This window comes from Chionomys nivalis, chromosome 22 (assembly GCF_950005125.1).
Source record: "Chionomys nivalis chromosome 22, mChiNiv1.1, whole genome shotgun sequence".
Lineage (NCBI taxonomy): Eukaryota > Metazoa > Chordata > Mammalia > Rodentia > Cricetidae > Chionomys > Chionomys nivalis.
The window spans coordinates 40,031,881-40,055,083 of record NC_080107.1 but is presented as its reverse complement, the minus strand read 5'-3'; the positions used below and the strand labels follow the sequence as shown (position 1 = coordinate 40,055,083).

Genomic DNA, 23,203 nt, shown 5'->3' with positions numbered 1-23,203 from the left:
GGGAGTGGGGGCATGCAGAGTCCTCTCCCGGTCGTGACCTGCCCTTTCTCCACTGAGGTGCGGGGCTCAGCTGGAACCTCTTACATAACCAGCCCTGTTGCTGATGAGGCTGCAGCCGGGGCAGCCTCCCTCCCTCACGCCAGCATCACGAGCCTCCAGTGGGCTGGCCTTGGGCCTTGGGTGGAGGCCAAGCCTGGCTCATAAATAGGGGTCTCCACGGTGCCCTCTGCTCCTTCTGCCCACTGTCTTCCTTGCTCTGCCCACACTGCTGGCCTCGGGCCCAGACACCTGCTCCACTCCAGGCAAATGGCTGCTCTTCACACGCTGTGGATGGGGCTGGTCCTGCTGGGGCTCTTGGGATTCCCACAGACTCGAGCTGAGGGGGAGAGCCATGGCTCGGTGCAGCCCAACTTTCAACAAGACAAGGTGAGGTTCCCCTACCCCACCCCAAGACAGCAGAACCCTCAGGTCAATGAGCACTTTCCGAGACAAGCTTTGTCCCACAAAAGAACGTGATTGTTCCTCCATGCTCTCAGATGCGCTGAGGTCTGAGTCAGCTGAGGGAGAAGGGAGGCTGGCCGGTTACCTAGGCCTGAAAAGAAACCCTCCTAAGCCACATCATCCCATCCAATCTCTCCTCCGAGGACACTGGCACACATGAGCCACACGGTGTTCGTGGTTTCCAAACACAATCCCCCTATAAGCCCAAGACACCTGGGACATGCCCAAGCACAGGTCAACACATCCGAGTCCCAGAATGACTGCGCATTGGCTAGCACTGACTGTCCAGTGAGCCCCTGGACATACTGGGCACTGCTAGCTATGTATGCTCGTGCACTGGCGCTGGCTGGGACCCTGCTGGCACTCTGCCTGATTGGCCCACCTGACTCCTCCAGGAATGTGGCCTGCTCTGATACCCACTCCACCCCCTAGGGGGATGGGATGAGGACATCAACATCCAGGGAAGAGGGGAGGGTCTTTGCTACCCACCTCCTCAGTGGGACAATGGACCAGGCCTGCTAGAGAGGGAGCAGTGTGGATGAGCATTGTCCCGGGTAGGTATGCTACCAGGACCAGTGCAGGGGGCGAGTCGGAAGAGGAAGACCCAGAAGCCCAAAGGGTCTGCTCATGAAGGGCATGGAGCGTTGCCAACCTAGGCATTCACTGGTTGCAGTTCCTGGGGCGCTGGTACAGTGCAGGGCTGGCCTCCAATTCAAGCTGGTTCCGGGAGAAGAAACCGGTACTGTTTATGTGCAAGACGGTGGTAGCTCCCTCCACAGACGGCGGCCTCAACCTCACCTCTACCTTCCTCAGGTGAGAGAATGGGGTGTGGCAAGTTTCTGGGACCCCGAAGTCCCCACATCATTGTCTAGGGACATTCTGGGGCTTGTTTCCTTCCTTCAATGGTGATTTGCCCACAGGAAGAATCAGTGTGAAACCAAGATCATGGTGCTGCAGGCTTCAGAGGTTCCCGGGCAGTACAACTACAACAGCCCCCGTGAGTGAGCCGCTTCCTGATCTTGATCAATTCTGAGGTCCTTGCCGGCAGGTTGGACGACCCCCTATCTGAAAACTGTGGGGATAATAATCACACCACCAGGGTCAGTCATCCAAGGACAGACCTGGTTGTGAATCTGCCTTAGGCACACAGGGCGGGCATAGGTGTTGGGGACACACAGACCTCTCTCTGGGGACCATGTCCTCCCTGAAGCCCACCCATGTTCTCCCAGGCCCCTTTCCTGCCCAAATGGAATTTTCCATTCTCTGCTGCCCAAGTGGCAGCAAATCCTACCCACGCTTCAACAGTCCCTACCCATGGACCTCTCTCCAGCCCTCACCTGAGCTATGGCTCCTGGCAAGAACCCTATTTCCTTCTCCTTCTGGCTGTATTGAAACCCAGATTTTCTGAGCCTAAGTGTTTTCTGCCTTGTCCCCAAGGCTTATAGTTTGGGGACAGTGTTCCTGGACTGTGCAGGCACGAAGCCAGAAACTGGCAGGTGGCCACCTAGGGAGGGACAAGGAAGGCAGTCAAAGTGACGGTGGGAGGACATGTCCTGGGAGCCACAGGCCTGAGACCCTTCCTACAGTGAAGCCTTCAGAGGTCACTCCTTCCAAATAGAGGAGGATAGAGTTGTGGGAGACATGTATCCCAGCCTGAGTCTTCTCTTGGGTTCCCAGACTGGGGCAGCATCCACTCCGTCTCCGTGGTGGAAACCAACTATGATGAATACGCGCTGCTGTTCAGCAGGGGCACCAAGGGCCCAGGCCAGGACTTCCGCATGGCCACCCTCTACAGTAGGTATCATACCCCACCAGGCCCCCACACAGGGGAGACCCCTTAGAGGCTTGGCATGAGGCCGGAGGAAGACCAAGACCTGATCCTCGGGGAGCATACCAAACGGGTGGTCCCCAAGACACAGCTGAGGGGGCAGAATGGAGGCTTTTCTGTCTCCTGAGGCTGGCCCCTTCTTTATCTACCAGGCCGAACCCAGACCGTAAAGGACAAGGTGAAGGAGAAATTCACTGCCTTTAGCAAGGCCCTGGGCCTCACAGAGGAGGACATTGTTTTCCTACCCCCACCGGGTGAGTAAGGCCAAGATGCGGGGGGGGGGGGGGGGATTTATAGTCGGATTAGAGCTAGAGGTCCTTTGATTGCCACAGGGTGAGGGGAGACTGGGCAGAGCGTGGCCTTGCCCTACCACCTACTAGCCCAGGGGACTGTAAGGAAATAAGTGGGTGTCAATCTGTCCCAACATCATCACCTCTGCCTGCAGCCCCCTTTACTGGGAACCCCTTTCCTGGTGGGTACCTAGCACCTCTGTCTGCCAGACAGAGGTTTAGGGGTGTTACTGGAAAGAGCCGATGGTGAGAGACCATCCCTCGTGTTTTGAAGAACAAACTGTGGAGCCGGGACGGGATAGAGTCTGAAGTTTGGGGCCTCGGCAAAAACAAACTCTTCATAACCTTGGGGGAGGCTTCTTCGAGTCAAGGGAGAAGCACAAAGCCCTGGTGATGATGAGTCTAAGCCTGACCCTGACTGCTTCCCTGGGCTTCTTTCTTGGCAGATAAATGCATTCAAGAGTAAAAACAGGTGAGAGAAGCAGTCACTGGGCGGGCTCCACTCGGTAAGTGCTGTTCTTATTCATTTACCGTCACAACAAATAACCACAGAGCAGTGGGGATGCAGCTCTCCAAGCAGAACAAGGTCCAGGTGAGACAGAAGAAATGACAGTTCCAATACCAATGGCTAGGGTAGCGTTGATGGTCAAGGGCTCATGGGCAAAGGGTAAGGGTGTGGGAGCCTAGTTCCAAACAGAATGAGGAGGAGCTTCCTCTCTGAAGCTCATCCTACAACAGGGGCCTCCAAGGAACCAGAATGGACAAGATCAGGAAAGGGAGTGGCCAGGGATGAAAATGCCAAGTCAGAGGGTTCTTCACTTGTGCCAAAACTAAGGTTTTGGGACCATAGACTCTGGAGGAATCCTCCAGAAGGAGGCCCTTGCCAGAAGTACAGTTTGGGCCCCATGAGGACAAGGACGTGCCTGTGTCCCTGATGGATTCTGTTCTTCTGTCCAGGTGATCTGGCCCTCAGGACTCCTTTGCTCTGTCACCCTTGAGATCCCAGCCCTGGCTCCCCAAAGTGCCTCTACACCCTCCAGCCTTGTCTTGACTGAGGAATAAAGTCCAAAGCAAATCAGATCTTGTCTCTCATCTGTGTGTCCTCCAGGTCCCCGGGCTGCTCCAGGCCCCTCCTATAAATATCTCAATATGATAACCAGTGGGGTGTCTGTTCCTGCTGCAGCTCTGATTAGGGATATGCTGGACTCAGGCCCTGCCCTGCTCAACCTCATCACCTCACCACATACCCCAACCCCTCTGGCCACAGCCCCTTTGAGCTGCCAGCCACAGTCAGGCCTGGGCTGGGGGAGGTCAGTCACTTAATAGCTAATCCCTTAGACATGTGTCCACCCCTGCCCTGACAGTAGCCACTCGAACAGGAAAAGCCTCCAGGGAGCCTCAGATCCCATGAACTTTCAAGGTGTAAGCTTAGAACCTTTGGATTGGGCAATAAAGCTGGAGGGACAAAAAGGTGCCATTTGTTTGCTAGGGACTAGATGAGCATCCGGGCTTCCTATGGATAGAGCTGGCTGAGGAGAGGCTGCCTGACCCTCTGCCTACCTAACCTCCTGAGGTAGGGAGTGTAGAGTCAGGAGCAAGTCAATCAGTGGTCTACCCCAGTGTCCTAGGACAGGCCAGCCACCTCAGGGCATCTTGGGGACACAAAAGCCACTCAGAGGAAGCCACCCTAGCTCTTCTGCCCCGAGGATCCTCCACAGTGCTGTAGGCTCTGCTGGTTAGCTTGCTCCTTGACCTCCTTGGAGTGTCCCTAGGCTGGGCTAGGTCACCTGTGGAGGTTAAAATTAATAAAAAGGAATTGTGGAGACCAAAAAATGCAGGCCTGTTTCCACCTTGTCTGACAATCGAAGAGTTTGAAGATTTGACAAGCATAGTTTCACGTCCTAGCTCAGGAGGTGATTGTTTGGTTTTTTTGAAGTTAAGATAGCTCAATGCCATTCTAACAGGTGGTCAGGAAGTGCAGATGTGGTAGTCGGGATGTGCAGATGTGGTAGTCGGGATGTGCAGATGTGGTAGTCAGGATGTGCAGATGTGGTGGTCAGGATGTGCAGATGTGGTGGTCAGGATGTGCAGATGTGGTGGTCAGGATGTGCAGATATGGTGGTCAGGATGTGCAGATGTGATGGTTGAGATGTGAGGATGTGATATTCAGGATGTGCAGATGTGATGGTCAGGATGTGCAGATGTGGTGGTCAGGATGTGCAGATGTGGTGGTTGGGATGTGCAGATGTGGTGGTTAGGATGTGTAGATGTGGTCAGGATGTGCAGATGTGGTAGTTGGGATGTGTAGATGTGGTGGTCAGGATGTGCAGATGTGATGGTTGGGATATGCAGATGTGATGGTCAGTATGTGCAGATATGATGGTCAGTATGTGCAGATATGATGGTCAGGATGTGCAGATGTGATGGTCAGGATGTGCAGATGTGATGGTCAGGACGTTCGGATGTGATGGTCTGGATGTGCAGATGTGGTAGTCAGGATGTGTGGATGTGATGGTCAGGATATGCAGATGTGCTTCTGCTCTTTCTTTGTAACTATGCCGTCACCTAGGGAAGGGTGGTCTTCAGCGTACATGACCTAGAGTACGCGACTTGGGGCACCTCACTACCTAGACAACAACCCTACCCATCTTTGTCCCTGCCCATCTACGCTCAAGAACTTCCTTGCCTACCCTCAGTCCATACCCCACAGATGTTTCCTGAAGGTGCACAAAAGACGCATCAGCTGGCAGCCCAAGTAGGCCTGCACCCACGTCAGGTGAGCGCTGCCTCCAACCCCGCTCAGGGCTGCAGGAGCCAGGACACTGAAGACCCAGACTGGTCACATAAGCCAGAGTTACCCTACAGACGACAAACCAGGACAGATGTGCCAGAGGCCACCCTTTGTCTGTTCAGGCCAGGGGAGGGAGACACACAGGAGACCGTTAGTGGCTGAGGTGGAGAAGGGGACCAGTATGTGGGTGCACTGGCATAGGTGAGTGCCCCTGGAGTTCCCTCCCCAAACCCCACTCCAACCTAGGACTGCATTGGGCGTGGTCTCTTGTATGGAGCAGGCAGGAAGGCCTGGTCACCCAGCCCACGACACCCTCACCCTCACCGTCAGTCATGCTTGGGGAATGGCTACACCTGCTGCTGCTTCTGCAGCCAGAGGTCCAGACACTCGGGAGGCCCATTGCTGTGCTGCCTATGAGCTGGGTCTTTCCCCGAAGAGCTCCTGGTCTCTCTCTATAGTTCCCCAAGCACAGTAAATGTCTGAGGAAGCTGGTGGAAGCGGCGTTTCACAGGGGAAGGCAGAGAGTGGGCGATGAGAGGCAAGGACTGACCTGAGGCTCCCAACCACATGAGCTGACTTCCTCAGGGCAGTACCTGCAGGGTTGGGTGCAGGGAAAGGGTGGAACCCTGGTTCTGCAGGAGGAAGACCCAAGCAGGCCTGAGGGTCCTTCTTGGATCCTGTAGTCTCCAGAACACAACCTAAGGACAGTACTGCTGGCTTAGCTGCCCAGAAGCTCCTGGCCTGGGACTGCAATTACATGTGGCAAGCCATACCCACCCGCCGCATGTGTGCCCTGGGAGTCACTGCAGACAGATTCAACCTTCAAGTATCTCAAATACAAGGCTGTTGAGATGTCTCAGATAGTAACAGTATTTTCTGACTCGTCTCATGACCTGACTTTGATTCGTGGGACCCAAGGATGGAAGAAGAGAACCAACTCCCGCAAGTTGCCTCTGCCCTCCACATGCACACCATGGCATACACGCACCCACACACGATAAAACAGATAAACATGTAAAACAATAATAATAAGGACGATGATTGAGGAAGGCACCCCGTATTGACCTGTGGTCTCTGTTTACATGTGTAGACATGCGCATTTACACACACATGTGTACACTTGAATACATACAACACACACAAAAAGGCAAGAATACTACTGCTGTGCTTATACAGGACAATGTGGTCCTGTTTATTTAATCTTTCATGCATGTGCTAGGGCCCTGCTGTCTATCTGAGCTGAGCAGGTGCCTGAGGTCCTCTGGCTTCAGTCTTTCTCACTAGGTTTACTAGTGTGTACCACTGTGCCCTACAGCGCCGTTGTTCTGAAAAGACAAAATTGTCCTGGAAAATTTGAGGGCTGTCTGTAATGTACATGTTCTTCAACATTTAATAAAATTAAATTTTAAAAACGATGATTGTAAATTTGTCAAAATGTTGATAATTCTCCCATCTGGGGATCATTATGCTATTATTTCTGCTTTTTAGTTGGTTTGAAATTTTTCAATCCAAAAAAGGAATTCCTGTCTTTCCAGACTATTTTTCTTGACTGGGGCTGGGGCTGACTGCGATGAGAGGTCACAGAGAAAATAAGCGCACACACACACGCACATATGCACACACATGCACACACGCGCACATACATGCATACACAAACTCTCATACACACGCGCACACACACATGCACGCGCACACACACTCTCACACATGCATGCACACACAAGCATACACACACACACATACCCATACACACACATTCATACACTTTTGTGTGTGCACTCCAGTGGTCAGTCAACCCCTTTAATGCCCCAGTACCATTTGGTCTCCAGGTCTTGGCCAGTGGTGAGCCCCGTCACTAATATGAAGGCTTGGGGTCTGGACAGTGGGGAAGGGCCTATCAAGTTGGAAACCCTGCTCCCATCTGCACCCATGGCTACAGCACCTGCAAGGCTTGGGCAAGGTACAGTCAGCCCACCAAAACCCCGAGTTCCCAACCCCAGAGGTGTTTACTGAGAAATGTCGCCTGAGCTGGGGATGTCACTTGATCAATGTTCTGTCTGTGGTCATTCAGCCTCGCCATAGCCCAAGAGCAGAGACAGAAGATCTCATAGGCCATGTAGCAACAGGGACAAGTCATGTCTTCCTCCAGCCAGTTTGGCTTCACCTCCATGGACTCCCAAAAGGGTCTACAGTGGGGAAAAGCAAGGTGCCCTCTGTAAGCCTCAAGGACACCATACCCTTCCTCTGGGGTTAGGAGCCCTGGGTCCTGGGAGTCCAGTAGATCATTCCCTGCTGTCAGCAGTTAGTTCACTTGTCGTATACTGCACCACCCTAGTGTGGCCACAAGGGGCAACCTCAGCCGGTTCTTCAACCAGAAACAAAGTATGTCAAATATTACAAGTTATGTAAAATCTTGCCCTTAATGTTTAAAATCCCTGGATGCCAATAGGTCCCACCCTAACCAGAGTGGTCTTGACATGGCGGATCTTTTTTTTGTTTTGTTTTGTTTTGTTTTGTTTTTCGAGACAGGGTTTCTCTGTGGCTTTGGAGCCTGTCCTGGAACTAGCTCTTGTAGACCAGGCTGGCCTCGAACTCACAGAGATCCGCCTGCCTCTGCCTCCCGAGTGCTGGGATTAAAGGCATGCGCCACCACCGCCCGGTGGACATGTTGGATCTTGATATGCTGCTGCTGGAGATGTTCTCAAATTTCTTGGTTTGTAGCCGGTTGGTTGTGGCACTCACCTTTAATGCCAGCACTTGGGAGGCAGAGGCAGGTGGATCTCTGGGAGTTCAAAGTCAGGCTGGTCTACAGAGCTAGTTCCAGGACAGGCTCCAAAGCTAAAGAGAAATCCTGTCTCGAAAAACAAATAAAAACAAAACAAAAAAAATTCCTTGGTTCAGTGGGATAGAGAGATAGTTCAATACTTAAGAGTAGTTGTTGCTCTTCCAAAGTAACGGGGTTCAATTCCTAGCACCCATATGGTAACTCACAACTGCCTGTAATTTCAGCTTCAGGGAATCTGACACCCTCTTTTGGATTCTACGAGTACCTGCATTCACATGTACACAGGCAGGCACACACACACACATATATATATAATTTTAAAATTAAAGTACATAAAATATTCCTTGGTTCAAACAGTGACCCTGCCTCCACCCCCAGCGTGGTCGGGGCCACTGCCATGCACTGCTATGCCTAGCTCACTGCCTAAGCACTGAAGACACAAAATTGGTAAACAAACAAACAAAACCCACAACCACCACCACAAAACCCCCGTGGCTTCAGAGGAGACTGAGGATCAAATCACTGCCGAATTTAGCAGTTTAGGACAATAGGCTGTCTTATCTCTGGGTCTGATGCAGGCCCTCTAGTGGAAGGGGATGCAGTGTGCTGTCTCCCAGACCTGCCACCTGGACAGCACTCTGCACGGCTCTGCCTTCTAGCTCCCTCGCTAGCACTGGCCGGCCTCATCCTTTGCTAGTCAAAGGTGTCACCAGCTGCCTTGTGTTGTGGTGAGCAATACAATACGGTTGGGAGAAACGACAGCCATCGCTTCTGCCATATTCCTGTGAGCAGAAGCAAGACTTTAGGTGCAGCTTCTGGGAGGGGTCATTTGAGGGAGGAGATGCAAGCAGACATTAGGGCTGTTCTTGAGAATCCTAAAATCACAGGGACAAGCAGGGAAGATAAGTCATGACGTGGGAGAGATGGAGAGAGACTTGGGCAGAGCTGAAATGTCCTACAAAGAGCCTCAAGAGGACTCTTTCAAAAGATGCTGTTTCAGCAAAGAGCTAAGGGTAGTTAGTATACAGTTCTGGGGACATAAACAGCCCACACAAAGGCTCTGAGATAGGAATCTCGGCAGGCTGAGCAGAACTAGAAAGCAGTGGGAACTGGCATGTGTTTGACTGACTGAACTCTTCAAATATGCTAGCACAGCTCGAAAAGTCACTAGCTGCTCTCACGGGGCTCTCTTACGGTCACGATAGCCCTCTTACACAGCCTTGGGAAGGCTTCTGTTCCCATTCCGCCATTCAGGCCTCCATCCTCTGCCCATAGCAGCTCAAACAACATCAGCTCATATCCTGCAGCCCCTGTTGTGGATTCTGACCAGCACTCTGCGGCAACCCCAGTGTCGCCCTGTTGATTATCCATCTCTCCCAACAGATCTCACGTCCAAAAGGCCTTGTGTTGGTCAAAGAGTCCTCAAGGCTAAGGCAGCAGGTAGCACGGGAGGGGGGATGGGGTGGGGGATTCAGATGATGGGAGGGTATCGCATGGAGCAGGGAGGCTTCACTGTTTGCACTGTCTACCAAGCGTACTGCACTCACTCTTGCGTTTTGGTTTGTTACAATTCAGCATGGAAAGAGGTGTGTTTGTATCTAAAGTGACATGAAAGACAAGTGGCTAACAGACTGAGGCCTTGGGAATGTTTAGGAAAGAGGACCAGCATTGAAGAGTGACAGATGTGAGCAGGGTCGCAAGGAGGCACAAGAAGTGAGGCACTGCCAGGCGGTGGCCCACGCCTTTAATACTGGCACTCGGGAGGCAGAGGCAGGCAGATCTCTGTGAGTTCAAGGCCAGCCTGGTCTAGAGAACGAGTTCCAGGACAGTCTCCAAAGCTACACAGAAAAACTAACAAACCAAAGCCAAAGCCAAAAAAAAAAAAAAAAAAAAAAAAAAAAAAAGGGGCTGGAGAGATGGCTCAGTGGTTAAGAGCATTGCCTGCTCTTCCAAAGGTCCTGAGTTCAATTCCCAGCAACCACATGGTGGCTCACAACCATCTGTAATGAAGTCTGGTGCCCTCTTCTGGCCTGCAGACATACACACAGACAGAATATTGTATACATAATAAATAAATATTTAAAAATAAATAAATAAATAAATAAATAAATAAATAAATAAATAAATAAATATTCTTAGCCGGGCGGTGGTGGCGCACGCCTTTAATCCCAGCACTTGGGAGGCAGAGGCAGGCGGATCTCTGTGAGTTTGAGACCAGCCTGGTCTACAAGAGCTAGTTCCAGGACAGGCTCCAAAACCACAGAGAAACCCTGTCTCGAAAAACCAAAAAAAAAAAAAAAAAAAAAAAAAAAAAAAAAAAAAAAAAAAAGTGAGGCCCTAATAGATTTCCGCTAGGGTGCAAGGTTGCCCAAGGGCAGAACCCGGTACAACACTAAGGAGCCTACTAAAGTTCTAAGTCCCGCCCTCTAGTCCGGCCCCGCTCTAAGCCCCGCCCTCCGTGCCTCCAGCCCTGCCCCACGCTCTAAGCCCCGCCCTTTAGTTCGGGCCTGCGCACCGGGCCTGATCTCCAGCAACACTGGCCGTCCTAGGAACCGCCCCGCCCCGCTGCCTCGTTCTTCCGTCTCCCGCGACACCAGAAGTTCCGCCCCGAGCGGACTCCGGAGCTTGCAAATCGCCGAGTCCGTACTTCTGCGCAGGCGCCCTCAACCCACATCTGGCTAGGTTCCTGCAGCGAAACCGCTTTGCGGCCATGGCCCCTCCGCCGCTGTCGCCGCCGCTGTGCGTTCTGCCGCCAGGCTCGGGCCCTCCCCGCTTCGTGTGCTACTGTGAGTCGGAGGACAGCGGAGACGGGGATGGCGGCGGCTTCAACCTCTAGTGAGTGGGGTCTAGGGATGTGGGGTGCGGGAGCGCAGCGGACGCCGAGCCTGACAGCCCCTCCCGCCCAGTGTGACGGACGCCGTGGAGCTCTGGAGCACCTGCTTCTCACCTGACAGCCTGGCGACGCTCGTACGAACCGCGCTGGGGATGGGAGACATCTGGGAGCCTAGCACCCCTTACGCCCCGCCCCTTTGCCTGTGGTCCTAATAGTATTACAGGGTTGGGCAGTTTGGAGCGTCTTGTGGGTCCAGGGTCCCGGACAGGTAGTGACAGTTCCGTGTTCCCAGTAGAAAACCCGATTTGGCCTAAGTGGGACCGAGGACATCCCTTCCCGGTTCAGGTGAGTCCCAGTTAGAGAGGCCATGTGGGTGAGGAATTTGGGGTAGGGTTAACACACGTCCTGTCCATAACACACACGCATCGTCTCTCTATTTAGGGCAGCTTGCCAGCAACAAACAGTGACTGTAAGCCTGCAACAGGATAGGGCCTCGATGACGCTTTCAGGGGACACCTCCGCACTAGCCTTTGACCTCTCCAAGGTGCCCAGCCCAGAGGCAGCGCCTAAGCTCCAGGCTTTGACTCTCAGCCTGGCAGAGCGAGTGTACAACCTAGAGAAGCGGCTAGCAGGTAGGATGTACGTGGGCACCTGAACCCTCACTCAGGGACCTGCTTTCGCATACCCTCGTCGCATTGAGTCGGGTGCCCATGCTTTCTCCCGGCTGCAGAAGAGACTAGTCCCAAGAAGAACACCCATCCAGCGGGCCCTCAGTTCTTCTTACCAGGTAAGAGGCGGGCCTGGCAGGTAGGTTGACTGGGCTTTCTCTGGAACTGCCTCCCCTGACACCCCATGTTCTAGAGAGAATCTTTCAGAGTGGACAGAGTTCTGCTCAGGGTTCTTTTGGGTTCAAAGTTTCCCTGATCTGATTATCCGGCAGAACCTGATCACCAGAGAGGCAGCTCTGGACTTGGGGTCAGGAGACGGTGTCCAGGGGAGTCTCTCATCAACCCTGGCTTCAAAAGGTACCTGCCCTCGTGTCTTTCCTACCCTGGTCCTCTCCCTTTCCTCTGTGCATTACATACATCGTCTTCTAGTAAGAAGCCAGCTGGCGGTGTAGACTTCGATGAGACCTGAAGATACAGCAGAACCTGTGTCCTTGCCAGAAGCCTGTCTACGAGGAAAGGGGTAGATCCAAGACCCCCACCAACCAGAGAAAGCCACTGCTTAACTTCCACCGACTGGTCTTACTGTTTGGCAGGAGCGCCTCTCATCTCTTCCTGGTTAAATAAACTGTTCTCTTGGGTAGAAATGCTAGGCCAGACTCGACTGGTGAGGAACCGCCTTGGGGAGGAAGCCAGAGAAGGGCCTTTTGATATGGGGCCCCAGGGTGCAAACAGGTGCATCAGGCCGTGTGCACCCAGGAGGCGCTCCTGGCTGGGTCTAGGGTAGAGCTTTCTTAGACTGTCTATGTTGTTTCTGCATGGCCAGCCCAGAAGCTGAAAAGGTCCCTGCCTGGTAGGGCTAGGACTCCCTATGGCTTGGAATGCCGCCCCACGCTTCTAAGCTCCACCCACGCAGGACACGTCACACCTGTCGCATACAGAGATGCACAGAGGGCTTGTCTTGGGGAAGATGCATGTTTGGAAGGCACCCACAGAGCATCAAATGGTGCGAGCCCCTCAGAGGAGGAGATGGGGCTGACGCGCAGTCCGTGGTGGGGCTAAGGAATGTAGGCCTGCCCCCACCCACCTGGCCGGGATCCCGGAGGCTGAGAGCTCCATGGAGCTAGCTCTTCTCCCCACCCTTCTTGGCCATCCAGGGCACCCCGCCCAGCTCTGGCCTGACTGGTTTGGGAGACTAATCCAGTCCCCTAGATCTCTGCCGGCCCCAGGCCTTTGAGCCAGCACCACAGAGGAGGAGGAGGAGCTGTGCCTTGCCTGCCCCGTCATTTTAGGCTGTCATCTTGAACTGTGTTTCTCACCGTGGGGTTGGGCTGGCGTAATTGTGGGCCTCTGGCCACTTGGATGTTCAGGACACGCTTACTTGGGGCACAGATACCTTTATAGGCCGCAGAGGAGTGTATGGAGTTGGGGGGCTAACGGGGATGCACAGCGGGCCGGTAAGCTGCCAAGATCTCTGCACTGTGGGGACACGTGTACTTGAACTCCTTCTCCTGCAGCGCGCTGTCCAGGTAGCGGCGGACAGCACCCAGGTCCTCAGGGATGGGCATCTGGCGGAAGTGTGCACACACGGTCTGTGGGTACAATAGTGTGATGAGGACCTCACACAACGGCCCTTCTCCCCACACCTACCAGCTGGCGCCCCACTCACATCCACAATGTGCAGCTTGGGCAGCAGGCTGCAGTCAGCCAGTGTGAACTGGTCACCATCCAGGAACCGGCGCTGGGACTCACGAAGCTGTGGCTCCTGTGCCAGTTCATGGTCTAGTGGGGTGCGCAGGTAGGCGTCCAGCTTGGTCAGGGCCCGGAGCAGCTGCTGACACAGGGCTTGGGAGCAATGGCACAGTAAGGACTTAAGCTTGGCCTTGGGTAACCCTCCTGCCTGTCAGGGCTGGGCTGGGTCTCACCATTGTCCTGTGTAGGCACTGGGTTCTTGATGAAGGCAGAAAACTTGTGGAAGATGTCATTTCCTGCCGTGTTGGACTCCCGGTACCTCGGTGCCAGGCTAGGGAAGCTGTAGGTGGCAGTGGTTTGAGAACACCAGTCAGACCCTCACACCACGTCCCAACACACCCTTCCTAAGCATTCTCCCAAGCGTCCCCCAGGGAGTCCCATCCTTGCTTTGCCGCCCCGTCAGGTGCTCACTCAGGCGGCCTCAGCGTCGCCTCCAGAAACTCCTCAATCTGCAGCGTGTCCGTCTTGACATCCCCATCATAGAGCAAGATGGGCAGCTGCGAGCCTGGCGCAAAGTCCTTCAGCACATCCAGTGCCCTGTGGACACCAGGCAGAAGGGAGGTGGCTGGCCCAAGGTGGGAAGAAGCCAGGGAGGGGTCCAGGGCCGTGTCTCACCTTCGTGTGTCCACTGTGGTGAGGGTGAAGGGCACACCCTTAAGGAGTAGGACCATGAAGAGCCGCTGACAGGAAGGGCAGTGTCCAACGCTCTCGCCATCTTCGCTGGCCTGGGTGGGTGGAGCAGGGGTGTTGGGCTGGGAGCAGACCCAGGAATCCTGACACCTGGTTGGGTGGGAACCTGCCTCCCACTGCCATTGGCTCTGGAGGCACGCTAGGATTCTGGCCTGGTTGGGCCTGGCATCTACAATAGTGTATTGAGGGCCCTTGACCTGAGCCCTGGTATGGGGAAAGCAGGGGAAGCCAGGAACTTGGAGGCAGGTAGGGACAGGGCCTGAACTTAGGGTCCTGCCACAACCTTTTCTTTCAGCACCAGAGAGTTCTAGACACAGAGACTGGCTACAGGGTGGGGTAGGCCAGAGAGTCTTCTAGGTGATTAACCCACACAACTAGGTACTGAGGCTAACAACTCAGCTCAGGGAAGTGGCCAAAGAGGAGCCCAGGACCTTCCTACACTCAGATCTGAGCTCTGGCCTGAGAGCCAATGGAGCTATCCGGCAATACCCCCTCCTGGCACATGAACTTGAATCTCTAGATAAATGTCTGGTGCAAGCTACCGGATTGACAGCTCCCCACCGTGGGGCTTTCTCCCAGGGCTGAGTCAGGTCTAGGAGCCAAGGTTTAGAGACCCAGGCTATCTGATCCCCCTCCCATATGGAAACTCCTCCCCCAGGCTGCCCGACTCTGTTGAGCCCTGTGTGGGGCAGCTTCAGCCCTACACGGGGGGGGGGGGGGCACCCCTAGGAAGACCCACCCCTTAGCCAAACAAGAACACAGAACACCCCGTCCAGCCCGGCCTGCCCAGAACCTTCACAAACAGCTGGAGCTTGGTGGTTTCTGCCATGGTAGAAGTTGAAGCATCCGGCAGCAGCTCAGGGCACACACAGGGTGTGCCTTGGGAGCTCTTTAAGTCTCCCGGGATGCTCCACCCTCCACAGTCAGTGGGCCCGCCCCACAGAGCCACCTAGGCAGCAGATAGGTTGTCAGGGCAGAGCCAGCTGTCTGTATAAGAGCAGGGTGTCCGTGCTTAACAGTGACCACAGGGAGCCTGAGTCTCAGGACTGGCGGTGTAGGAAGCTGACTCACAGCAGAAGCCTCAGTGTGACTGTGATGGGGCCAGCGAGGTGAATACAGACGGGAGAGGAGAGACAGGGGCATTGGGGACTACTAGCCTGGGAAGGACAGCTCTGAACTGGAGCTGCCCTACACTGACCTCAGTCCTCTGAAGTACATCTCCATTGTCCAGTCCTTATCCCAGGAAGCCAGGGAGTAGGGATGAGTGGGAAATGCCTCAGTTTCCCCATCTATATGATAAGCTGTTCAGGAAGAGATGCCCCCTCCCTCCGACAAAGCCCAGTTAGGTAGGGTCCTCTGCCCTCAGGGCGGGTCCACATTCCTGACATGTTCCTGGCTGGCCAGCTGATAAACGTGGTTTTGGTGTTTAACCCAGCTGGGCAGAGGACTCCATGCCACCATCCCGTCCACACAGGCTCAGAGTGGGTTTCCTGCTCTTAACCTTCAGACGGCACCAGCAAGGGTTAGCTACCTGCTGGCAGAGGAGCTGGGGATGTGGTCCCCGGCGGGAAGGAAAAGGCCAGGGTGATCTGACCCCACCAGGCACACACCTGCCGCTCCCTCAGGCTTTCCGAGCCCACTGGGGTCCACAGCGTGCTTTGCCTTGCATTCCTTGTGTCTCTGCCTGCAGTTGCTATCAGGCAGCCAGCCCTCCAGACTTGGTCTTCAGAACATGTTCTCAGAGGACTGGCTCTGCCCACGGCTAAGACCAGACCTGATGATTGCTTCCCCCTCTCTGGTACGTTGGTGCCATCCAGGCTGGGTAGTGTAGCCAAGGTGGCTCCATACCTGCCCACTCACCTGCTCTCATGCTTGCCTCTGGTCAGTGCCTCAGCTGTCCCACGTGCCCCCCTTCCTCAGCTGTCTGGTCACTTCCCAAGCCTCAGTGGAGCTCCCAGACAGGTAGAATGCAGCTCTGACATCCGTGGGGCTTGACTCTGTGCCAATTTCTCCTCCTACTCTCGCCTTAACTCCTAGAGCCATATTTTGGCTTCTCACTGACATGGCTGGCTTTTTGCTTTGTGGTTTTCTCTTCTTTGTAGACAGCACAGTAGCCCCTGAAGCCTTTCCCAACTGCCAGTGGTCACTGGACATGCCCTGAGTTTACCTATTTCTGCAAAGCTGCCCTTTATAAATGCACGAGAAAAGGTGAAGTGGACAGACAACATGGGCAGTGACATGGAGAAAAAGAAGCAAACACATCTCAAGAAACAAGGCCGAGAGATTCAGGCTCTACTGTGACGAGCAGAGCTGTGGACATGTCCTGTGTCAGCCGTGGGTGGGAGGAGTCATCAGAGTTCTGCTCTCACGCTCACAGACACAGGGGTCGTCGCTTCCTCACTTGTGTCCCTCACAGGGAATGGGACAGGAGATGGCCCACATATGCATGCCAACAGAGCCTGGTATTACAGGGTTGTCGTGTTCCCCCCAAAGCTTCATGTATTGGAATCTTAATCCCCAGGACCTATAATGTCCTTAATGAGACAATCAAATTGAAAATGAGACCATCCAGGAGGCTCTAATCCAATGTGACTATGTCCTTTCAGAAGGAGAAATGTTAGCTGGGCGGTGGTGGCGCACGCCTTTAATCCCAGCACTCGGGAGGCAGAGGCAGGTGGATCTCTGTGAGTTCGAGACCAGCCTGGTCTACAAGAACTAGTTCCAGGCCAGGCTCCAAAGCCACAGAGAAACCCTGTCTCAAAAAACCAAAAAAAAAAAAGGAGAATTGTTGTAGCTCAGGTATTTTCCAGTGGTAGAGAGCCTGCATCGTAAAGGGGGCAGGGGAGATTTGAACACAGAGACAGGTTCACAGAACATCCTGTGAACACGATGGCAGAGGAGGGCAGGATGACACACCTGTGCTCCAAGGATGACGGAAGACCGCCCAGCAAAGTCCAGGAGTCATGGAAGGCGTGAAACACATCTTTCCTCCAGCTTTTAGTGGAGCCAGCCTGCCCTAACCCCAGTCTCTCTTCTCGTTGTATGCAACCACAGCAAACCAACAGGAAAAAACAGAGAACTGACAAAGAGCATCGTTAGCACGCGAGCTTGTGAGCCGCTGCTGGCCCACGCTGAGCTGGAGACACCTTTCGGCAACTTCCGACAGGAACACGCCAACTTTTGCTCTGTCCAGACACCATGTGCACTTGTGTGGCTTGTAAGTAGTTTATTGATTTATTTGTTTTAAGATATCTGTTTATTTGGCTTTTTGAGATAGGGTTTCTCTGTGTACCTCTGGCTGTCCTGGAACTCTCTTTGTAGACCAGGCTGGTCTTGAACCCAGGTAGATCCAATCCACCTGCCTCTGCCTTCTGAGTGATGGGAATAAAGGCGTGAGCCACTGCGCCCAATAGTTGTAAACATTTTAAAGGAATGAGAAGAGCAGCCAGGCCTGGTGATGCTGAGGCAGGAGGATGATAAATCCTGCCAGAGGGACTGCATGAGGCTTTGCCTCAAACAGAGAAACACAGGAAAAGGGTTGGGTACAGCTAGCTCAGAGGTAGAGCAATCCCTCAACGTGTGGGGCCCTTCAATCCCAACTCCACCAGTACCCTACCTTCCAAAAGATGTAGTGCTACGCACCTTAACTGACCCCATGACTTAACCAGGCCATAGGACCTTGCCCAGAAATCTCTCCTGCATATAGAATACCTTCTAGGTGCTGCTAGACCCAAGACTGGCTCATGTCTCCCTGCTGTACCTGACTCCCCGATGCAATCAAGATTGTCTCTTATACAAATCCCATTGCTGTACAAAGTTTCAACCTTTTTTTTTTTTTTAAAGATATGGTCTCATGTAACCCAGGCTGGCCTTGAACTCCTGATCCTCCTATATTCATTTTTCAAGTGCTGAGATTACTAGGTTTGTGTCACCACACCTGGCCCCCAGCAGCTGTTTTGAAGGAGACACAAGCCGGGCGGTGGTGGCGCACGCCTTTAATCCCAGCACTCGGGAGGCAGAGGCAGGTGGATCTCTGTGAGTTTGAGACCAGCCTGGTCTACAAGAGCTAGTTCCAGGACAGGCTCCAAAGCCACAGAGAAACCCTGTCTTGAAAAACCAAAAAAATAAAATAAAAAATAAAATAAAATAAAATAAAATGGAGACACAAACTTGCTAGGGGTTAGGGTGCAGGGGCTAGGGCACATTTGAGTATCGGTAGGGATGAGCTCAGATACTTTTGAGTTCTGCCTGTAGAAAGTACCTAGGTGTGGTACCAAGATCCTTGATCTCCCCAAAGGGCTCTACCATGCCATGTCTCCCCAGACTTCATATGCTGAAACAAACCCTCACAGCCATGGTAAAGGGTTAGGAGGTGGGGCTCATCAGAGCCGATTTGAGTATAAGGGTGAGCCTTCATGAGGAGGATCTGTAATCTTACCAAGGAGACCCGCCAGGATCCCACACAGAGAATTCTGGTCTTAGACTCCTGGTCTCCAGAACTATGAAGAATTCATGTATCTTTCGAGGGCCCCCAGCCCTCTGAGCTGCTAGAGAAGCCCAGAGGGGAAGATAGGAAGAGCTGATCTGTATGTATATGGTCCAGAAAGCAGAGGCAGCTCAGAGCAGAACAAAGCGACACAGGCCAGACCAAGCCAGGCACGGTGGTGTCTGCCTATAATCCCAGAATTTAGGAAACAGGCTGCCTGAGCTACCCACAGAGATCCTGCCTCAAAAACAAACAACAAAAAGTAATGGCCACCAAGACATGAACTAGTGGTCAAAAGCACTTGCATTCAAACACAACCCTAACAACCCTCCTCTGACCCCTGGAGCCCATGGTTGAAGGAGAACCAACTCCGAAATCATGGCATGTGCAGGCACACACACACACTCATATTCTCCCTCTCTCCCAACTCCAAAATCATGCCACATATAGGCCTAAACATACACACATTCATATTCTCTCTTCTCTCTCTCTCTTACACACACACACACACACACACACACACACACACACACAATTGTTAGTGCATAGGTCCACAGTGACACAATCTTTAAAGCAGAGGGGACTCTGAGAATGCCAACTAACACACAGAAAAGGAAATAGTCACCAGCCCCAGGCAACCTCATTGTCTCTGCTGAAAGAGAAAGGTTCCTTGGCCAGGTGGTGGCATACACCTTTAATCCCAGCACTTGGGAGGCAGAGGCAGGCAGATCTCTGTGAGTTCGTAGACCAGGCTGGTCTACAAAGAGAGTTCTGGGACAGCCAGGGCTATACAGAGAAACCATCTCGAAGAAAAAAAAAAAGATAGAACTTATGGGGCTGGAGAGATGGCTCAATTGTTAAGCGCACTGACTGCTCTTCCAAAGGTCCAGGGGTTCAGTTCCCAGGACCCACATGGCAGCTCACAACTGTCTATGATTACAGTTCCAGGGGACCCAATACCCATGGCAAAACATCTATACACATGAAAATAAAAAATAAAAATTAAGAACAGAGAGAGAGAGAGGAGGGAAGGAGGGAGGAAGGGAAGGAGAGGGAGGGAGAGAGGAAGAGAGGGAGGGAGAGAGAGAGAGAGAGAGAGAGAGAGAGAGAGAGAGAGAGAGAGATCCCTCCCCCCAGTGGGATGCTCCAGAATAGGCCATCATCTGCCACCATCACTGGGACTCCTGGCTGTGGGCGTGTCACAGCCCACACTATTCCTCCCAAAGACATCCAGCTGCAGCTGACCCAGGAAATGATCAGATCCACCCAGATCTCAGCACTGACCAAACCTGTCCTGGCTGAGGGGCAGGAAGAAAAAGGTGAGAGACTGTGTCAGACATGCCTGTAGTATGAGAAACCACAGCTCTAGCTGAGTGGTGGTGGTGCACCTTTAATCCCAGGAGAATCTCTGTGAATTCAAGACCAGCCTGGTCTACAGAGCAAGCTCCAGGACAGGCTCCAAAGCTACAGAGAAACCCTGTCTCGAAAACCAAGGAAAACCAAGAAAAAGGAAAAGGAAAGAAAAGACGACTCTAACTGGTCCTAGAGGCAGGAGATTTTCTTTTCTTTCCTGTTTTTTATTTTAGACAGGGTCTTCTGCAGCCCACAGTCTCCTTGAACCCCCATCCTCCTCTGAGTGTTGGGGCTACAATTATCACCACCGATCCTAATATGCTGGTTAGCGACAAAAGCCAGGGTCATCTAGGAAGAGGGAGTCTCAATTCAGAAAACATCTCCATTAGACTGGCCTGTAGGCAAATTTGTGGGACATTTTCTTGATTCCTGGTTGATATAAGAGGGGTGCCCAGTCCACTGTGGGTGATGCTATCCCTGGGCAGGTCCTAGATCGTATAAAAAAGCAGGCTAAGCAAACCATGGAAAGCAAGCCAGGAAGCCATGTTCCTTGATGGCCTCCACTTCATTTCCTGCCTGCAGGTTTCTACCTTGGCTTCCCAAAATGACAAACAATTAGATGAAATAAACCTTTTCGTCCCCAAGTTCTTTTTGGTTGCGGTGCTTACCACAGACAGCCACAGGAAGCACACTGGACCACCTCGCTGCTCTTTCCTGTTTGACACTGCGTCCTACGAAGCTCATTTCTTCACCATGGTATTTCGCTAACACCAGATGGAAAATGGCAGAAAGCAAGTCCCTCAGTATCCTGACTGCAGGCCAGGCCACCTCCAGTGACCACGGAGTTGGCGGGCGCTGGGTCACTGTTCGGCTGGTTGATGGGTGATTTGGGACAAAGTCAGGGTCAGGGCAATAGTGATGGCTCTGCAGCCCTGCAGGCTGCACACATGGCTGCCCTGACTGGCCTCCAGCCTGTGGCCGCGGCTGCTCTTACAGAAGAAGCTTCCAGTCACTGGCCACCCAGCCACTTCTGTTCCTTCTAGGCCTGCTCAGCTCCTCAGCCTACTGGGCTTGAGGTGGGGAAGGTGATAGCCTCACAGCTTCCTGTGTCCTGGAGTGTTTTTTTTGTTTTGTTTTGTTTTTTAAATATTTATTTATTTATTATGTATACAATATTCTTTCTGTGTGCATGTCTGCAGGCCAGAAGAGGGCACCAGACCTCTTTACAGATGGTTGTGAGCCACCATGTGGTTGCCGGGAATTGAACTCAGGACCTTTGGAAGAGCAGGCAATGCTCTTAACCACTGAGCCATCTCTCCAGCCCTGGAGTGTTTTTTAATAGCTACATAGGGAATGCCTCAGACTGGGGTGTCAGTACTGTCCTTGCCCCCAGAGAGAAGTCCTTGCACTCAGGGGAGAGGGGCAGCTGCGAGTTTCTGGGCTGCTACTTACTTTCTGATGGGTTAGCACAAGAACGGTGTTTACAGATTGTTCCAACAACCATAGGTTAGGCATGGTGGCACACGCATGCCTTTAACCCCAGCACTCAGGAGGCAGAGGCAGGTGGAGCTCTGTGAGTTCGAGGTCAGCCGGGCCTACAGATCAAGTCCCAGGAAAGCCAAGCTACACAGCGAAACCCTGTCTTGAAAAAACAACAACAAAAAATGTGTTCCAAATCACGAGCTTGTGCAGAGGGCACAGGGTGCACACTGTTCTTTTCTAGCAACTGTTTTGGAAGCTTCAAAGATAGTAGGGTACACCTTAGGGTTGTCACAAATTCGGAAGCTTAAAGCAGTTCATCCAAATTCATGCCCTTTCTTCAGGACAGGAATTAGTGCACTTCACTGGCTCCTGGGGCCCAGGCTCTGGATTTTCTTTTGGAATTCAGGATCTGTGTGTGTGTGTGTGTGTGTGTGTGTGTGTGTGTGTGTGTGTGTAGTCATCCTCAGGTGCCTGCCACATTTGCTGTTGTGTTGATGGTATTGCAGATTGAACCTCAGGATGTGTGTGTGTGTGTGTGATATGTACGTGTGTCTGAGGAGGCCAGAAGAGAACACAGGATCCTCTAGAGCTGTGGCCCACCTGACATGAGGGATGGAAACTAAACTCGGGTCTTCTGGAAGGAAGATCAGGAAGTGCTAACCACTGAGTCATCTCTCCAAAGTCCTGGAATCAGTTTTTATTTATGTATATGTATATGTCTGTGTGTACATACCACATGTGTGTGTGTATCTGGAAGTCAGAAGAAGGAGTCAGATCCCTGGAACTGTAATGACAGACGGTTATGAACAACCCACACGGGTGCTGGACTCTAAATTCTGCTTCCCCGTAAGACTATCAAGCACTTGCTTCTGGCCCTTAACATGCTCATCCTCCTGCTCCTGCCTGGCCTCTGTGGCCAGGGAAACCTCCACCCACTAGGTACCAGCTCTGGGCCCAGTCTCTGGGGACTGCAGTGGGCTTGCAGTTTTTGTAGCCCACGGGACACAGCACCTTGGCCCCCTGGCCACTCCCACCCTTCCTCCTTCACTCCTTCCCACCCCCTCACGGTGCCAGTGAGCCCTCTACCCTTAATCCAAGGGCACTTGAAGAGTCTGAGGTGGGACCCTGAACAAGACAGAAGTATGAGTCTGAGAACCCTTCACCCTGGTGCCCTGACTCCCGCCTGGCATACACAGAGCCTTGTCACCAGTTAACCTCAGAGTTCCCGGGCCCCGTTTCTCCTGTGTTCTGTTTCCCCGGATATTGTTTCCTAAGCTCTATGTCCTAGGGCCTTTCTGTACACTCACTGACTTCACCACCTGGCAGGGCCAATGTGAGGTACGGATCACCACCTGACCAGACACCCACTAGCATAGGCCACCACCTTGGGGAAATTCTTCTTATGTACCCAGACTCCTGGAGATCTCCTGGAAACCCTCTCCACTTTTCAGAAGTGGAACTAGTCCAGAACAGGCTCACTGTGGGCACTAGGCCTTGTGGGGGAAGCTAAGGCAGTATGGGACTGCGCTAGTGCTGGATGAACAGGCCTGCCTCCACAAGCCCACTGAGGACCCACCCACCCAGCAGGGGGCTAGGCTGTGCAGAGAGCTGGGGAATAAAGGTGGATCTCCCTGTTTGTAGCAGCCCCTCCCTTCACACCTAATACAGTCAGACTAGGTAGCTATACCCCGGCCCCAGGGGTCTGCCTTCCCCCCAACTCCCACATGCACAGGCGGCCACAGGCTTT

General features: G+C 53.0%; 3 protein-coding genes across 7 annotated transcripts; 2 read left to right on the top strand and 1 right to left on the bottom strand.

Moving 5' to 3' along the window:
- Positions 1–219: 219 nt before the first annotated feature.
- On the top strand, positions 220–3,699 carry Ptgds (prostaglandin D2 synthase). 2 transcript variants are annotated; one of them, XM_057755194.1, is made up of 7 exons: positions 220–426; positions 1,175–1,314; positions 1,422–1,498; positions 2,179–2,295; positions 2,482–2,583; positions 3,066–3,091; positions 3,577–3,699. In XM_057755194.1, exons 1-6 carry the CDS (start codon positions 307–309, stop codon positions 3,083–3,085), a joined length of 576 nt encoding a protein of 191 aa, XP_057611177.1. In that variant the 5' UTR covers positions 220–306; the 3' UTR covers positions 3,086–3,091; positions 3,577–3,699. The 2 variants fall into 2 exon arrangements, with proteins under 2 accessions (XP_057611177.1, XP_057611175.1); XM_057755192.1 differs by having other exon boundaries at positions 3,066–3,125.
- Positions 3,700–10,727: 7,028 nt separating this feature from the next.
- Paxx (PAXX non-homologous end joining factor) lies at positions 10,728–12,356 on the top strand. Of its 4 annotated transcripts, none has more exons than XM_057755150.1 (7): positions 10,728–11,030; positions 11,102–11,162; positions 11,324–11,373; positions 11,470–11,660; positions 11,729–11,815; positions 11,969–12,053; positions 12,126–12,356. In XM_057755150.1, the coding sequence occupies exons 1-7, from the start codon at positions 10,906–10,908 to the stop codon at positions 12,163–12,165; spliced, it is 639 nt and encodes a 212-aa protein (XP_057611133.1). In that variant the 5' UTR covers positions 10,728–10,905; the 3' UTR covers positions 12,166–12,356. The 4 variants fall into 4 exon arrangements, with proteins under 4 accessions (XP_057611133.1, XP_057611134.1, XP_057611136.1 ...); XM_057755153.1 differs by having other exon boundaries at positions 10,730–11,030; positions 11,759–11,815; positions 12,130–12,356; XM_057755152.1 differs by having other exon boundaries at positions 10,730–11,030; positions 11,759–11,815; positions 12,126–12,355.
- A 303-nt stretch (positions 12,357–12,659) lies between these two features.
- Clic3 (chloride intracellular channel 3) lies at positions 12,660–14,996 on the bottom strand. The gene is made up of 6 exons (XM_057755470.1): positions 14,929–14,996; positions 14,061–14,170; positions 13,857–13,982; positions 13,619–13,725; positions 13,363–13,538; positions 12,660–13,285 (listed from the first exon to the last, which is right to left on the bottom strand). The coding sequence occupies exons 1-6, from the start codon at positions 14,962–14,964 to the stop codon at positions 13,127–13,129; spliced, it is 714 nt and encodes a 237-aa protein (XP_057611453.1). The 5' UTR covers positions 14,965–14,996; the 3' UTR covers positions 12,660–13,126.
- Between the last annotated feature and the right edge of the window lie 8,207 nt (positions 14,997–23,203).

Excerpts from the sequence above, each read along its gene's own strand:
- Ptgds (XM_057755194.1), top strand. The coding sequence starts at position 307 with ATGGCTGCTCTTCACACGCTGTGGATGGGGCTGGTCCTGCTGGGGCTC. Across the intron at positions 1,499-2,178 it reads GTACAACTACAACAGCCCCC|ACTGGGGCAGCATCCACTCC; the intron begins GTGAGTGAGCCG and ends TTGGGTTCCCAG. Across the intron at positions 2,296-2,481 it reads CCGCATGGCCACCCTCTACA|GCCGAACCCAGACCGTAAAG; the intron begins GTAGGTATCATA and ends TTTATCTACCAG.
- Paxx (XM_057755151.1), top strand. The coding sequence starts at position 10,906 with ATGGCCCCTCCGCCGCTGTCGCCGCCGCTGTGCGTTCTGCCGCCAGGC. Across the intron at positions 11,031-11,101 it reads GGCGGCGGCTTCAACCTCTA|TGTGACGGACGCCGTGGAGC; the intron begins GTGAGTGGGGTC and ends CCTCCCGCCCAG. Across the intron at positions 11,163-11,323 it reads CTGACAGCCTGGCGACGCTC|AAAACCCGATTTGGCCTAAG; the intron begins GTACGAACCGCG and ends TGTTCCCAGTAG.
- Clic3 (XM_057755470.1), bottom strand. The coding sequence starts at position 14,964 with ATGGCAGAAACCACCAAGCTCCAGCTGTTTGTGAAG. Across the intron at positions 13,726-13,856 it reads GCGACGCTGAGGCCGCCTGA|CTTCCCTAGCCTGGCACCGA; the intron begins GTGAGCACCTGA and ends TGCCACCTACAG. Across the intron at positions 13,286-13,362 it reads CCAAGCTGCACATTGTGGAT|ACCGTGTGTGCACACTTCCG; the intron begins GTGAGTGGGGCG and ends TTGTACCCACAG.